Source organism: Manis pentadactyla, chromosome 10 (assembly GCF_030020395.1).
Source record: "Manis pentadactyla isolate mManPen7 chromosome 10, mManPen7.hap1, whole genome shotgun sequence".
NCBI classification, from domain to species: domain Eukaryota; kingdom Metazoa; phylum Chordata; class Mammalia; order Pholidota; family Manidae; genus Manis; species Manis pentadactyla.
Window position 1 is genome coordinate 63,357,663 of NC_080028.1, and position 15,590 is coordinate 63,373,252.

The following is a 15,590-nucleotide window of genomic DNA, read 5'->3' on the forward strand; positions in this document are numbered from 1 at the left end:
AAAGAAATAAGAGCAGAAGGATGCAGTGATTTCCATAAACTGTTATTTTTGTTGATGAGATAGATCTTCCACCAGCCCAATAAATAGCTAATAGCACATCATAAATTCCTTAGCCTTAAGACAAAATCCCCTGATAAAACAGGTCAATGGTTCCACAGATTAGTTCTGAACACAGGGGCTCTGAAAGTCCTTGCCCAGAAAAGAAAAACAATTCGTGTGAAGCTATGTTTCAGGAAAAGTAACAGAAAGGTATTTACCCTAACAATAATTTACACTAATGAAATAAACAGAAAGTTTTTAATTTCTCCTTTTCATTTCCAAAGTCATCATCTCAAAAACCATCAAAGCTGCTTGATGACACCATAGCAAAAAAGTTAAGCACTCACTTTAAGGCTATGTTCTAGAACTCAAAAATGGGCTGTTGAAGTCACAGCTGTGAACAGGATAGTTAGGCAGGTATTGACTGGAATGGTTACTAGTCAGTTCAGCCTGATCAGTTAAACCATCTGTGATGGGCATGTCTGAGAAAAGCAAGTCTCCTGGTTTGGTGTAGCTACAGTATAGAGTACAAATCAGGGAATTATGGAAGGATACTGGGGACTTTTTTGCATTTCATTGCACCTGGCATGGGAACAGATAAAGGGTTTTGAACAGGGCAGTGATGTGATTGGAGCTGATTTTACAAAGACTATCAGTGGAGATAAAATGAGTAGGAATAGGAAGAAACTGAGTGTGGGAGACTGAAGCAAGGGTCAGCATGACAGTGTAAAAAGAATTTTCTAGTAAGAGAACTTCATAAGAATTAAAGAAACAAAACACTTCTAAAAACACCTTATTCAGATATTAGCTGAATTTCCATGTTGTTAACATATATTTATTTAATGCCTTCTATGCTCAAGGCTAGTGGCCTTTGAATTTTTATGACCATATACCCAAAGAAATTAATTTCCCCTCACTCCAGTTTCACAAATATATTTAGAAACAAAGGTTTCATAAAACAATACTTTTCTACTAGTGTATAAAATGCATTTTTATTTTTCTACTTTATGTTTTTCTTAATTCTATTCCAAGCCACTAAATTTATTTATAGTTTGGAAAGGACTTCTTTAGGCACCCTGAGGAAGGCAGGAGGACAGTATAAGAGTTATTCCAATCTTAACAAAATTCTATTTGTTAAGAGAAAGAAAACAGGCACAAACACAAACACAAGATGGAAATCATGGAATCTGGGGGAACTGGAGAGGACTTGAGAAGCTGTCTTATCTTAATATTTCATGTAATTAGTGAAAAAAAGAAACTCAGAAAGATTAACTTACTTAACAACTCACAGCCAGTTAGTGCTGCAGACCCAAGGTAAACAGAGCCTCTGGGAAGACTCAAGTCCGTTCTTAAACATTTTAAAGCAAAATAAATAACTGAAAGCAAGATTACAAAAATGGTGGGGTATTTCCATTTTAAGTTGACTTAATTTGGATTAAGCAAACTATTCTTTTTATACACATACCACAAATGCAAATGCTATTCAAAAGTACTGTTCATGAGATAATATTTAAATACTCGCTTATGGCATATAGGTGGTGTGGACTGGCAAGAGGACATAGACTTAGATTTGTATGAGCAGCAGCTCATTTCAGTCTTATCAGTGGATCTCTGTGCTGAATTACTTCCCTGCGATATAATGAGTTACAAGAAATTGACCAAATTGGTCATTCATATGACCAAATATGTATTTCCCGGGTATATTTGTTCTTCATCCACAGTTCCTGAAAACACTGCAGAGTCAAAGGTGAAAGGGGTGTTTTGTCACGTTAATGAGAGATTTTTGGACTCCCACTCAGAGAAGAGCTTTCTGCTCTCTGTCTCTGTTGTGCTCTGCTCAGTTAGATCCTGCTTCTTGGTCCGAGAGCTTTCATGCTTCGGGAACTGGAACACTCCCCTATGCCGCCAAGCCAGGCCCCAAGCTCCACCAGGATAGAAGCTCCTTTACTTGGGAACTTGCCCTGTATCTCTCTTCATCTGGCAGTTAACTTGTATCCTTTATTAAATTGGTAAATGTTAAGTGTTTTTCTGAGTTCTTTGAGCCACTCTAGGAAATTAGTCGAATGTAAGGGGGAGGTGGTGGGAATCTCCAATCTGTAGCCAGTAGGTCAAAAGCACAGGGAACTGCCTGGGGCTTGGAACAGGTGTCTGGAGTGGGGGGTGGAGGGCAGTCTTGCAGGTGGGAGCCCTTAACCTGGGAATCTGGTGCTGTCTCCGGGCAGATAGCATCAGAATTGAGTTCTCCAACACCCTGCTGGTGTTCAAGAATTGTTTGGTTAAGTATGTGTGGGAAGACCCCCTCCCACATATTTACACACGTTGGAATTGAGTTCCAGTACCCAAATGAAGTCATAGTACTATTACTGCTGTGTATAATATTGTTATTGTCATACATACATGTAGGGAAAAAACACACCATTGCATTTGGTGTTGGACGACTGGGAATCACAGCCCCATTTGGAGATAATATCAAAAGCATGAATTTGAGGTTTGTTAGCCTCTTCAGGAATAAGCACTGGTCAAATGAGCCACTCCACCCTTATCCCTAAGCCCCAGCTCCTTCAAGAATACATCGGGGTTGTCTTGTTTCCCAGTTCTACCCACCATTCTAAGATGTGAAAAGCTCTGTTGAAGGTTTCTGTGCTCCTCTGAGTCACTCTGTTGTTCTTGGGTTTTCTGTTTCGAGGGATCATCTAACAGCTGAGGTTATGGCTTTGAAAGTGACTGTCTAAGAAGCACTGAGCCAGTGTAGGGTGCCACACCTTGTTGCTTTTTTTGCATAAGTTCTCACCTTGACCGTTTCCCACTTAGAAAAATACTATAAAGCAAACTTTTTAAACTGTACCACTTAATGACGTCAAAAGTTTCCATTAAGTAGACCATGCTAATGTCTTCCATATTAAACACTTTTTATTGTTTTCATTAAGGCATTGCAAAATTAAAGCACATTAAACTCATTTAAGTTATTCTACCCTTTTCTGATAGAGTTTAGAAAAGACTGCCTGTGATGGTCAGCGTCCTTTTTTGCCAAATTTAATAAGAAAGTTGGGTATTTTGTGGGATAATTGCAGCAGAAATATTCTTACATTTGATTATCTGATTTATTTATGCTTATAAAGAATAATTGTAAAAACCATGTGACAATTACATTTTGACATTACAATTTTTGCAGATTATTATATAGCACTAGCTTTTGTATAAAATGTTTTAAAAAGGAGAATTATATATGTATAGTGTAAGCTATTAAATGGTTTATTATAAATAAGTAATTTATTATGTTTCTTCTTAGGCACTCTATCTGCCAGCTTTTCTATTAGAAATTTACAGAAACTTTTTGCAAAGTATAACAAAACAAGGTTCTTTACAGTTGTTTTTGGCATTTGTGGTTTGAATACAATTGCACTGCATTTTTTAACAATAAATGAATCCCACATGAAGAGAAATGTGCTTACTCTCTCCCTTCTCTTTTGAAACCCACAGACGACTTGCCGGAAACGCTTTGACATACATACCCAAGGGAGCATTTACTGGCCTTTACAGTCTTAAAGTTCTGTAAGTAAACCGGTGTTCTTTGTTATATTTCTGATTTTAGTATCAAGTGGATGCTAATTAACTTGTAAAGACTGAGTCTCTCTACTAAGCCATTGACAGCCTTGGGATAATTCATCTAAATTCAAGTCTACTTTCATTGGTACCAAGAACCATACCTGGCTGGATTTGTGTGTGAAAAAAATCCATGTCTCCTTTTCTCTCCTTTTGAACATTTAAAAGTGTGTGCCTCTAAATAACCAATTTATTAACTCAAACCTTAAAAAGAATATTTCTTGTTCCTTTTGTGTTGTAAAGCTGGGTTGAGTTGCTCGAATCATTTTGATAACCAAGTGAGTAAGTCACTAGGATGCTGACATATAGAGATCACAACTTCAGAAGTCATTGGCAAGATTTGTTTCTGTAGAATGCACCAAAGAAGGATCTGCTAAAAAATACTAAGTTTATGCTGCCCTTGTAAACATATGTGAAAAAGCCAAGTTCACAGTGAATACACTGAGTAGTTGCTTAATTGAGAAGCGGTAATTCATTGTGATTATGAAGATGGGTTTTCTTATTATTTAATGGCCAACTTAGCGATTTGCTTATCAAAAAAATTCACTATTGAATACCTTCTTCTAGTATCCAGTGCTCCATTGCTTAATTTTCTTACAGTTTATTCTGTGTAGGAAAAAAAGGAACCTAGGACAGAAAAAAGTAATACAAGTTGAAAGTCTCCCAGGAAAATTTTATCTCAGAGAAAATACCCTGATTTTATTTCCTTCCTTTGAGATAAAAGTTATGAACTCTAAAAAGCCATTTGATATATTTCTGCTTGATGGAAATTTCATTTAATTGACCTGATGGATACATAGGGTATTTAAAAAGCAGTTTTATTTAAATGTAATGTTTTGTTACAAATTAAACAGCAGAACCATTGTTTGGTCTGCTTAAGGAACAGGGTTTGGTCCTCGCCCCCTTGAATTCTGTTTACCATTAGGCATAAATATTTTTAAATTGTCATATTGCAAATCCTAATGTTAATTCACTGTTTGGTAAAATTCTGAGCTGTAGACAAGTCTAATGCACCTGTATCTCCATGAACCTTATATTTGGAATTGTTCCAATTGGATCACATAAGTCAAGTTTGGATAAGACAATTAAGATGATGTTTTTCCTATGTCAAGCTATGTACCACATAAGTGTTTTGGACACTTTTTAAATAAACTATACTGGAATCAATTATTTTAATTCATTTAACAAAAAGTATATTGTATATACTGAGCTAGTGTGTTGTGGAGGGCTATGTGGGTGTGCCATTGAAAGTGCCATTGTACAAATTATTTCTGGAAATACAAAGATCAATAAGTATGGTCTGTGCCCTTGAAGAGCTTATAATCTAATGGTAGTTTGTGGGATCAAGATCATGGGATCAAGACAGACAAACAGATCACTTCTGATTCTTCTGGAAAATGTATCCAGAGATGTACACAGGGTACTGTGGAACTACAGAAGTTAGGAAGCATTTAGTCCAGTTTAATGGTTCAAATTCAGCTTACTAGGAGGGGTGTTTTTCCAGAGTTGACCTATGAGCTGAACCTAGAAACACAACTAGGAACTAACCCATCCACACAGTAGCCGACTGAGGGGACGATATGACAGAGACACAGAGGCAGGATTACCTGGGATCAGCAGGCATCCTTAAGCAGATGGGCGCTCAAGCACTCAGGAAAGGGAGAAGACCCTGGAGAGATAGAAAGGGTGCTGGCCTCAGGGATCCTATTCATCACGTCAATCATTATTATGTTCTAGACACAGTGAGGAGCCAAGGAAGAGACATAAGCGAGGGAACGCATTTTCAGCCTTTGCAGGTTAGCTAGATCACTGTCAAGGCAAAGAGGATTCAACAAGAGTAAGACCCCTACCGGGAACTGTGTTCACTGTTCCCTTTACTTTATTGACTCAAGGACGAATATTCAAGGAGTAAATACAAACATCAAATATTTGGAAAGTATTTTAGTGTTAGAGCAGTGGTTCTCCACCATGGCCATTCTGCCTGGCCCAGAATACTCTGGAAAGCTGTGGGAGCATCTTTGGTTTTTCTGATGATTGGCATGTATGTAGTAAACTGTCCTGGAATGTGCTGCTCAGCCCAGCATAGTTCTCCCACATCCCACTCAACTTCTGTCCCATACCTGATGTAAATTGATAACTCCTGCACGCATAAGTAAATGAAAGGTTTTATGGGAAGTTCCGTGTAAGGCTAATAATTTATATAGGAAAAGTTAAATGGAATAAATGTATTCCCTCAAATATTATTGAATAAATAACTCATTTGTGCATCCTGTCTATTCCAGGTATTCTATGAGTTCTAACCAAATAATTAGCTGAAAATGGTATTAGGGCAATAGGAGAATTACTGCAAAACAAATTAAAGCTATATAACTGTGGAGATGTAAAAATTCTCCTTAAAAATAACTACCATTAAATTAGAAGAGAAACATGAAATGCAAGGCTCCCACTGAATTTTATTAAGAAAGGTTGCTTTATAAATATTTTGTATTATGGCCTTTTAAAATTTTCGGAGTACAGTCATATAAAAATCTATGTTGTGATGATTACATACTGATTTATTCATTTGGGGGTTGCCTGTTGCTTTTTTAATCTTACCCTTACACTGCCCAGAAGAGTCTACCATCCAGCATCTATCTATAAGGCAGTATCGCTGTAACATTTCCTTTTCCAAGTTAGCCTCAATTCCCCATAGCCTGTGGTAGGATATGCTCTCCAGGGCCTCTTGCAATCCTGGAGAACAAATGCTCACCTCAGCATGTGATGGAATTTTGAGATAGGATGATTGTTCCCTGTGATATTTCAACCCTGTGATATTATTTCATCTTCTGCTTCCCTGTTCCCATTCTTATTTGGTCCTGTTGGCAAAAAAGATAACCGAAAAATTGTATTGTTAGAGTCAGCATTGAAATGATGTATGAAATAGTCAACATTTAAAGCTCCTCAGGGAAAGAAAATAAGAAAACAAGAAGTCATCCTTTGTCTGTAAAGAGAATGTTGCATGTTCTTTTCTTACCCATACGTGAGTGATAAAATGAAGTGATAAGTGACTAAATCCATATTCAGTTCATGGTACATTCTGCTTATAGTCGATATACTGAACAAAAGAATATTTGAGAAGGAAATCCGCAGCCATGTTGTGAAAGCTTTCTGTTTTAATGGCACTCCATAGTGCTCCAAGCCCTTTAATTGTTTTGACTCCCACTGGAGTATCTTAAACAAAAACAGAATTTTCTGATTAACTCACTGGAGACCTATAAGGATATAATGGAGATAACTTGCTCTTGTTTTGCCATTTACAAGTAATGAAGCAGAAGTTCTTTATTTAAGGAGAGATCAGAACTTGAGTGTTTTTTTTATTAAGGTATCATTGATATACAATCTTATGAAGGTTTCACATGAGCAACACTGTGTTTATTACATTCACCCATATTATCAAGTCCCCCCCCCACACCACATTGCAGTCACTGTCCATCAGCATAGTAAGACGCTATAAAGTCACTGCTTGTCTTCTCTGTGATATACTGCCTTCCCCATGACCTCCCTACATTATGTGTGCTAATCATAATGCCCTTTTAGCTATATCTTTGGTGCCTTACTGGTAGACGTAGTTGAAAAATTAAATGCCAGGAGGTAGCTCAGGGGTAGCTTTAAAAGTTTTCATTAGTAAAGCTCATATAAGTTCCATTTTCTGAAGCCAGATATATAAAGCTACTGAGAACGTTTGCAACTATTCAATGGAGGAAAACCATCTAAATATCTCTTATCCTCTCCTCTGATTTTCAAATTTTTTAGGAAGACCACATTTTAATAGCTTCACTGATTAGTTGGTAAAGAATACAAGGACAATTCAATGCACACTTTTTACCAGTATATATTACCTACAAAATTTAGGCATCAAGTAAGTCCATTATCTGTATCTTATCATTATTTAAATGTATCAGTTAATTGAGTGACTTAGAAAAGGTTTCTGTGATGTTCAAATTATATATTAAAACTGCTTGGAAGTGTAAAATAACATAGAAATGTAAATTTTTAATATTCAGTTAAATTATACAAAATATGAAATTCAAGATATAATTTTCCCAATTCCCTGTTAAGCAAAGTGTGAGAGCACCCTAAAACTTGATTTTGTTCATAACAACCAGTACATTTTCAGACCTTTGATTTACGTATGAAATGTTAGTTGAATCCAAATTTAACATAACAATGAAATTACTTGAGTAAAACTATTGGAATACAAGTGACAAAATTATACTTCTTAGAAAACAGAATCTCAGCCATAGTGAGAAAAGCAAAAAATTTTATCATCTCCAAATACTTTTCACATCTTATTTGTATACAGACTCATATATGCATATGTGAAAGTATAAATGCACTAAAATTTTAATTCTCAAATGCCCTATCAAATCAGATGATAGCATTCTACTCCCATTATGCAGATAAAAGACCAAGGGTCAGGGAGATTAAATGGTTTGTTCTCCAGGAGTCAAAATTTAGGCCTTATCTCCAAGTTGTGTGGCCTCAAGTTCAGGTGAAAATATTCAATGAGAAATACTTAGCCTGGCATAGGGTGGTTCTCAGTCCACACCCAGTCCTCACCCAGCAGCACCAATATCACCTGGAAGTTTGCTAGAAATGCAAATTCTTTGGCTCCTGCCTAGACCTTCTGAACCAGAAATATTGGGGGTGGGGCCCAGCTAACTGTGTTTTAACAAGCTTTCCAGTGGATTCTGATGAACCCTAAAGTTTAAGGACCACTGGCTTATTATTTTTTTATTTTTGGTGATTGTATGTTCTCATTAATTAAAATGTCACGTCCAGTACAATCCCACCACACCATTAGTTTTGAGAAGTTTATCAGTTCACACAGACAGCATTAACTTTTACTGAATGCTTACCACATAGCAAGTATTGTTCTATGTACTTTCACTTGCTGGATCATCACAATAGCCCTGGGAGGTGGATATTATTATTGGTCACTGAAAGATGGAGAGATTGGGTAATTCTCCTGAGACCACACTGCTAGTGGCAGGGAAGCAGTAGTCGGATAAAAAAATCCATGCTCTTAACCATACCATGTGCCATGCAGCCTCAGAATTTGTACATTCAGCAAATATTCCTCAAGAGAATGCTGCAAGGTGCAGCAGAAAGTGCATTAAGCTGTGGGTTGAATCCCAGCTAGTCATCTAATGAAAAGAAACTTCCATTGTCGAGGTGAGAGAATTAGGCATGTTGTTTCTGAGGTCCAAACACAACTTTGTGACCTAATAAGAAGAAATACTTCTTTAAAATGTCTGCTTTCCTAAAATAGTCCCCTGCCTCTGGCTTACACAGACCATGAAATACTGGGGAAGAATGGCTTTAAAATTATTGTGTTATAAACATTTATGAATAAAGTAGCAAAACATAAGGAATCTAATGGGAATTTTTTCCATGCTATTTCCCCACTAGCAGTGATATATTTTTATTTCATTGTTGCCAGGTGTTTCTACTCTATATTCTCCATGTTCTGAAAAGAACTGTTGTACCCAGACCAGCAAAAATGCAATACTTCACAAAACGAATTTAATTTGTATTAAAATATGACCATGCACAAGAAGGGAGAAGATCTTAAATAGCTTGCTACTGTTATCCCTTATTTACATTTTGTCTAATCTACCAGAATGATACCTTAAAAACAAATAAGAGCGTATCATTTCCCTACTTAAACCCTCCAGTAAGAGCTTCTCATCACACATGAAGTAAAGCATTCTCGTGGCTTGCAAGTCCTTCATGGGATGGCCTCATGTCTCCTCTCCCAATTGCCCTTATTCATTCCTCCTCAATCACATTTGGTCCTTTGCTGCTCCTTTAATAAGCCAAGCAAGCTCCAGCAGCCTCAGGGCCTTTGCACATGCTCTTCCCTCTTCCTCAGTAACTTTCCCCAGATGCTCACAATATTTGTCCCATGACTCCATTCTGGCCTCTATTCGAATATCATCTAAGAGAGAGCTTCCCTGACCACCTTAAAAATAAAAATCTCACCCTAGTTATCATCTATGCTAAATCCATGTTTTGTTTTCTATATACTACCCATCCCTTATCTCATGGTATATACTTAACTTGTTAATTTTTCATTATCTATCGCTCCCAAGGGCCAACACTCTGATGCTGTATCTCCCTGACCCCTAACCAGCGCCTGGCACTGCTGTGGCCAGCTATTGCTAATCATCATTAGCTTTCCTTAACCTTCTTTTCATCTGTTTTCATGCACAGTATGCTGCAGAATAATCACCTAACGCAGGTCCCCACAGAAGCTCTACAGAATTTGCGAAGCCTTCAATCCCTGTAAGTATAGTTGAAATTGGAAAATGTTCTTAGGATCAGTTTGGGAAGGAGAATCGACATGTCTAAATGACCATTTTAATAAATTCCATGGTGGGGAGCCATGCCTAAATAAGTTGTGAATGAGAGTCTCTATTACAGCATCAGCTCTTCACATCCTCATTAAACAATATGTGGGAGGGAGCAGTGCTGGATGGAGTTTGGGATTTCAGGGCAGAAACTCAATCATAACACCTACAGAGAAAAGCCTCTTATAATATGCTGGTACCACAAAGCAAAACATCCAGGATCTTGTCCTAAGTCTCTTGCAATATTTTAGTTCTTGAATTCAAATCAAGAATAATGCTGTTTTTATCTAGAAAAATGAGTGTCATAATCTAGACATCTTAGCATCTTCCATTCATTCTGTTTATAGATTATCTGAGCTGCCTTGTAATGAAATTCTGCTGAGTCAAATAAAGACAATTCGTTAAGTTCTGAATGTCCATCAAGGATCCTCAAATTAGTAAGCTAAGACTTTATAGTATATCTTAAAGCCTTACTGCACAGGTCTACAAACCAAGAGCGTCCCATCACCACACACAGACATACAAACCTACTCACAAGCAGTCCCACAGATACACACACAATACTTCACATTCACACAGCACACACAGACTCCTACAGACACACACACACAGACATTCAGGGATTGTGCTGCTCCCCACTCTAAATCCACAACTTTTCCATCAGGAGTTTCCACCCTTTGCTAATTTAAAATCTCAAAATAAACAAAAATTAGTTATTCTGTATACAAAAGAACTTTCTTACCACTAGATGTTTGAAGCTTGGGTTGTAAGAAATTGTTTACAGTGATTATGTAGCAAAACTAAGCCATGAGTACATGGTAAGTCTTCATCTCATCAGCATGTGTTAAGTGTTTACCATATATTGCATGATTTCTAATATACACAGGTTGTAATACATGCTCTCATCTTACACTGGAGGTCCTCATCTCTCAAACAAAATACTGGTTTCTGGTCTAAAGTGATGAGGGAGACAAATGCATAAAAAAGTCATTGTAAAGAACCTGTCGGTTAATAATTACATATCGTTTGCTTAATGCCTTTTACTGAGGTGACACAAGAGAAGGAGGAACATGAGATTTGGAGATGATACTTTCTCCCTTTGATCTGTTTTTCTTTTTGTGTGTATGAAAGCAAATCTGTGCTTGAGAGCATTTTAAGCTTTTTACTCGAGTCAGAGTGACTTCCTAGGTTTTCACCAGCCTATCGATAAACAAGCCCACAAGGGCCCCTTTGTGGCATGGAACAGGTCTGTTGTATTGTCAGGAGCTCCTTAATGACATCACAGTATCACTCCTTTGTTGCACAAGGCTTTTCCTAAAGGAAAGAAGCCACTGGAGAAGCAAAATGCTCTCAAGTTGGGTTGTCTGGGTAAGGGCAAGGGATCAGGGGGCTGGATTGAAAAGCAAGATAATAGCAGCAGCCAATAGGAACTTTAAACAGCTGGGAGGCAGTCAGGAGATAGAAGGATAAGAGTTTGTAACCAAAAGCCACTATCAGCTGAAAGAAGATCACAACCAGAACACACATAGAAGTGAACTCTTTGAGAAAGAAAAAACCACAAATCCTTTGTTCGTTCGAATTGGGTGGTGCTCTCTGATAAAGGTGTTCAGATTTAGTTTCTTACCATCTAGGTATTTACTGTTCACCAGGTGTCTCTTGCATTTGGCTTCTGGTTCACAAAAACAATTACTTTTGAAACCCTGTAAGTATGTGTTCCCTGTGAAAAAGCCAAGGGTTAACTTTCCAGTAGGACACTGATCACATCCAAACTGAAGCATGTAGATAGACATCCGACCCCCTAGCATGCTGGACTGTATCGGCTGGTTATGTATGTTTTTGTCAGGAGTCCCTTTGCCCTGGGACAGCCTGACCCATGTAAGGGGTTGAATGTGGGCAGTGTGCACTGCTCTGCCACTTTTTTTTCCCATTTTTTGTTCTGCTTTGATACAGAATTCAGATTTGACAAAAAGCATTATAACCATAAATTTAACCACTGACCACACAGATACCGTATTGTACTAGCTGAAGAAGCCCTGTGCCCAGTTTGGGATTTTGGGCCGCAGTGAGCGTTTAAGCTTTACTGTTGTCCCAGACTCAAGAGATCGAATAGGTTTCTCCTGTTTCAATCAAGCATTTCCAAAAATAAAACCATTAGTTTTGAGTCTTATGGTCATTACAAACACACATTCCTTATCCATTCTCCACTGATTTTTCCACGCCTTTGTGCTGCTTGCCTATCAAATGGAGTCACGAAGGTGGCTCATCCCTCATGCTGCCCAGAGCTGGGGGCCTCCATTCAGTGGTCCAGCTCTTCATGGACTGCAGTCAATCTTTAGACCTTCATTTAGCCCTTTTTCTAATGGCTCCTCTTTTTTCTCCCTTGACTTCATTTATTTTTCTCCGCTTTATTATCTTCTGTGAATCGCACATTCACTCCCAAAGAAGCACTCCACGCCTCACAGGGGTTGCAGTCGCATCACCCTGGCCCATGCCTGGCCTTGTAGCTCCTGAAGGGGCACTTCTCACCATGGCGGCAAAGGTGAGCCTCCAGGAGAGTCTCCACATCTAGGCTGCACCCCAGACCACTTAAAATCAGAATCCTGAGCAGGGCACCTGAGCCTCGGCACTTGCTAACCAGTTTAATTGTACAGTTAAGTACTTCTTAAATGAAGACTGGAGAAAATTAGTGTCCTGCAGCATTCTTTCAGATGATCTGCAAATATTCTCCTGAACTATTTTCAAACCTCAATTAATAGCTGAAAGGGTATCCCACCGCGACCCTCCTTACCCCAGAAGGACTCAGGAGACACCAGCCCACACAAGAGATTTTATTATCTGAAAGAGAAAATGGCTGCCCCCAGAGAGAGAGAGCCGCAGCTCGTGGGTGGGGAAGTGCATTTTTAAGGAGTAGGGTAGGGTGTGTTCTGTGTTGGTGATTGGATCTTAAGGGTTGGCGACCATCTGGTGGATGGTGATTGAATCTTAAGGGGTGGGAGTCTTAGCGCGCCAGAATTTGCCTTCAATAGCAAAATCCAGACTTTGCATTCCAGTGTAAATTAGTAGTGTACTTAAAATATGGAATAAAAGTCAGGGATTTTCTTGTTTGTGTTTAACTGAAATTGCTTATCTGCCTATTAATTCTACTGATGCTCTGGGGTAGATAAAGTTAGAAGGCCACCAGCACTGCACCCTCTTCTCAAATGTGTCCCTGGGGTGACAGCACCAGTACCTCCCAAGTTGTATGGTACCTTGGGCCTCATCGCTGTCTTACTTAATCCGAAGTTTCATTTTAACAAAATCCACAGGGGATTTGTATGGCCAAGGCTTTTGAGAAATTAAAATGTTGAGTGTTCTGTGACACTAGCCAAGTGGCCTACAAACCAGTAATGATTGACAGCTGCTGAAATAGATCATTAGGATACATTGCTCCACCAACGTGGACTTGGCTCCATTGTACAGTTTAAGAAATCTGCTATGTTGAAATTGGTAACATAGCTGTGTGGAAGAAACAAATTGTACTCAGGTTTCAAGGGATGTAATTTTCATTTATTCCACATAAAGCGAAAGATATTTTGCTTTTTTCACAGTGAAAACACATAGGTGCATTTGTGTTTAACTCCCCTGATGCTTACAAATTGCTGGGCTAAAAAACAAGAGCACAAGGCCAGAGCCGGCCCCTGTAAATATGTACATGTGGCTTCTGACATGGTCATGACTGCACAGACACCAAGTAGATTTTTTGTAATGTAATCAAATATAACTTAATTTCCTTTCTGTATTTTGGAAGGGAATAGGAAATGTAATCAGAATTCACAGTGAGCTGTATTTCACCAGGAAACCTCTGGCATTATAGTCATTTGAGGACTAGGGTCAGATTACACTGATTTGATCAGAACCCAAAACTTAACCCTCCCATACCCTCACACCTTTGTGTTAATAGTTAAGATACCAATCTGTGAAAAAGAGTGTCGCTTCATTTGTTGATAGTCAAGCATCTCACTGTTATTAGTGAAGTTCAGCGTGATCAAAGAGAATGACATATGCCTGTCTAGTTAACCAGAGTATGATTTAATACATGTTGGTTTTCATTCCAAGTCTACACTAGTGAACCTAATGGTGGAATAGGAACAATCACAAAAATAAAGGGTGGGTAATAGAAAAGAAAAGAGAATTAGACACAGCTTTAGTATTGTCCCTATTCTCCAATTAGCTAATATTCATCTTCAGAGTATAAGACATCATTTTAAAACCCAAGAAGAATGTATAATTCCTGCCTGCAACATGATCATTCCATGCATCTTACTGGGATATCGGCTTCAAGACCGCATAGCCCACCCCTCGGCCCTGTGAGATGTCAGTAACTTGCCCCAGACTCCTCCTAGTAGGGTTTCGCTGGTAATAGTCCAAAGAGAGAATCAGCAAGAGGTAGAGGTGAGGAGGAAGGGGGGCAGCTCAGCATACTGAGCTGAAAGCGAGGCAGAACTAGAAGCAGCAGCAGTTTTCTCTGAGTGATATCCGGAGCCTATGCGGCATCAGGCCCAGAGTAAAGGAGGGGAAGGAAGTAACAGAAGACGAGGAGGTGTGCACAGACCAAAAGAGAGCAAAGTGAGGTAACCAAGAGGATACGATTAAAGGCTCAGAGAGGTTTAAAAAACAAACAATGGTTTTGGTATTAGTGACGTTATCGCTTTCACTAAAAGAGTCACCAGAAAAAGCATTACAAGTATACACAATAAAAATGCACCATGTTTTGGTTTGTTTTGGGGTTTTTTTGTTGTTGTTTTGTTTTGTTTTCACAAAAGTGCCAGCATACCAGCTACATCTTGGGACGAAGGTGGACTTAGAAGTTCTAGAAGCCAGGAGTTTTTCCTATCACACTGTTAGGAATTCATTTCATAGAATCACATGCAAACCAGCATCCAGTAGATTGTTAGGAGGAAAAGTTTTGCCTCCCCACCCCCATTTAAACATTAGAAGAAAATTTTCAAAGGCAAAGCCTTTTCGATACAATGTATACAAGAAAAGAGCTCCAGTTGGAGCATGGTTCTCAGAATCATGAGGGGAAAAAAAGGTGAATACTTTGTGCAAGACCTCATGCATGAAAGATTCTTGAATCAGGTTATCTGCCAGTGCTATGATAAATCACATACATGAAGGTCATAGCAGATAGATAAATAACTCAAATGGGTGTTATGGAATGAGAAGTAAAATAAACTTTATTAGTCCTGTGATGTGAAGTGAAGGTTAATTTTGGGAAGCAAACTCTTTGGAGAAGCTAAGGTAATGACAGCTATGGGAAGGCACATTGTGAATGGGGCAGAGTGTTTCTCCCTTTTCAGGGTAGATGGAGTCTGTGATGAATTGTCAAAAGTAGAGCATGGAAGCATTGCAAGGGCAAAACCAGAAACACCCATGGCATTTAAATACCCATGGTGATAAAAGCAGGGGCCACAATATTTATTAAGCACTTTTACCTGCATCATCCCAGTTCATCCTCAAAGCAACCTTGTGAAGTAGGAGCCAAGATTATCCCTTCCTTAGTGAAGAGAAAGCAAA

At 38.6% G+C, this 15,590-nt stretch overlaps 1 protein-coding gene across 2 annotated transcripts in view; it reads left to right on the plus strand.

The window, feature by feature from the left end:
- Positions 1–15,590, plus strand: part of LGR5 (leucine rich repeat containing G protein-coupled receptor 5) — a 117,018-nt gene that overhangs the window by 66,749 nt on the left and 34,679 nt on the right. For both annotated transcript variants that reach the window (XM_036917629.2, XM_036917630.2), the window contains exons 3-4: positions 3,520–3,591; positions 9,898–9,969. In XM_036917629.2, the coding sequence (XP_036773524.2) occupies positions 3,520–3,591; positions 9,898–9,969 (144 nt within the window). The remainder of the gene's footprint in view (positions 1–3,519; positions 3,592–9,897; positions 9,970–15,590) is intronic.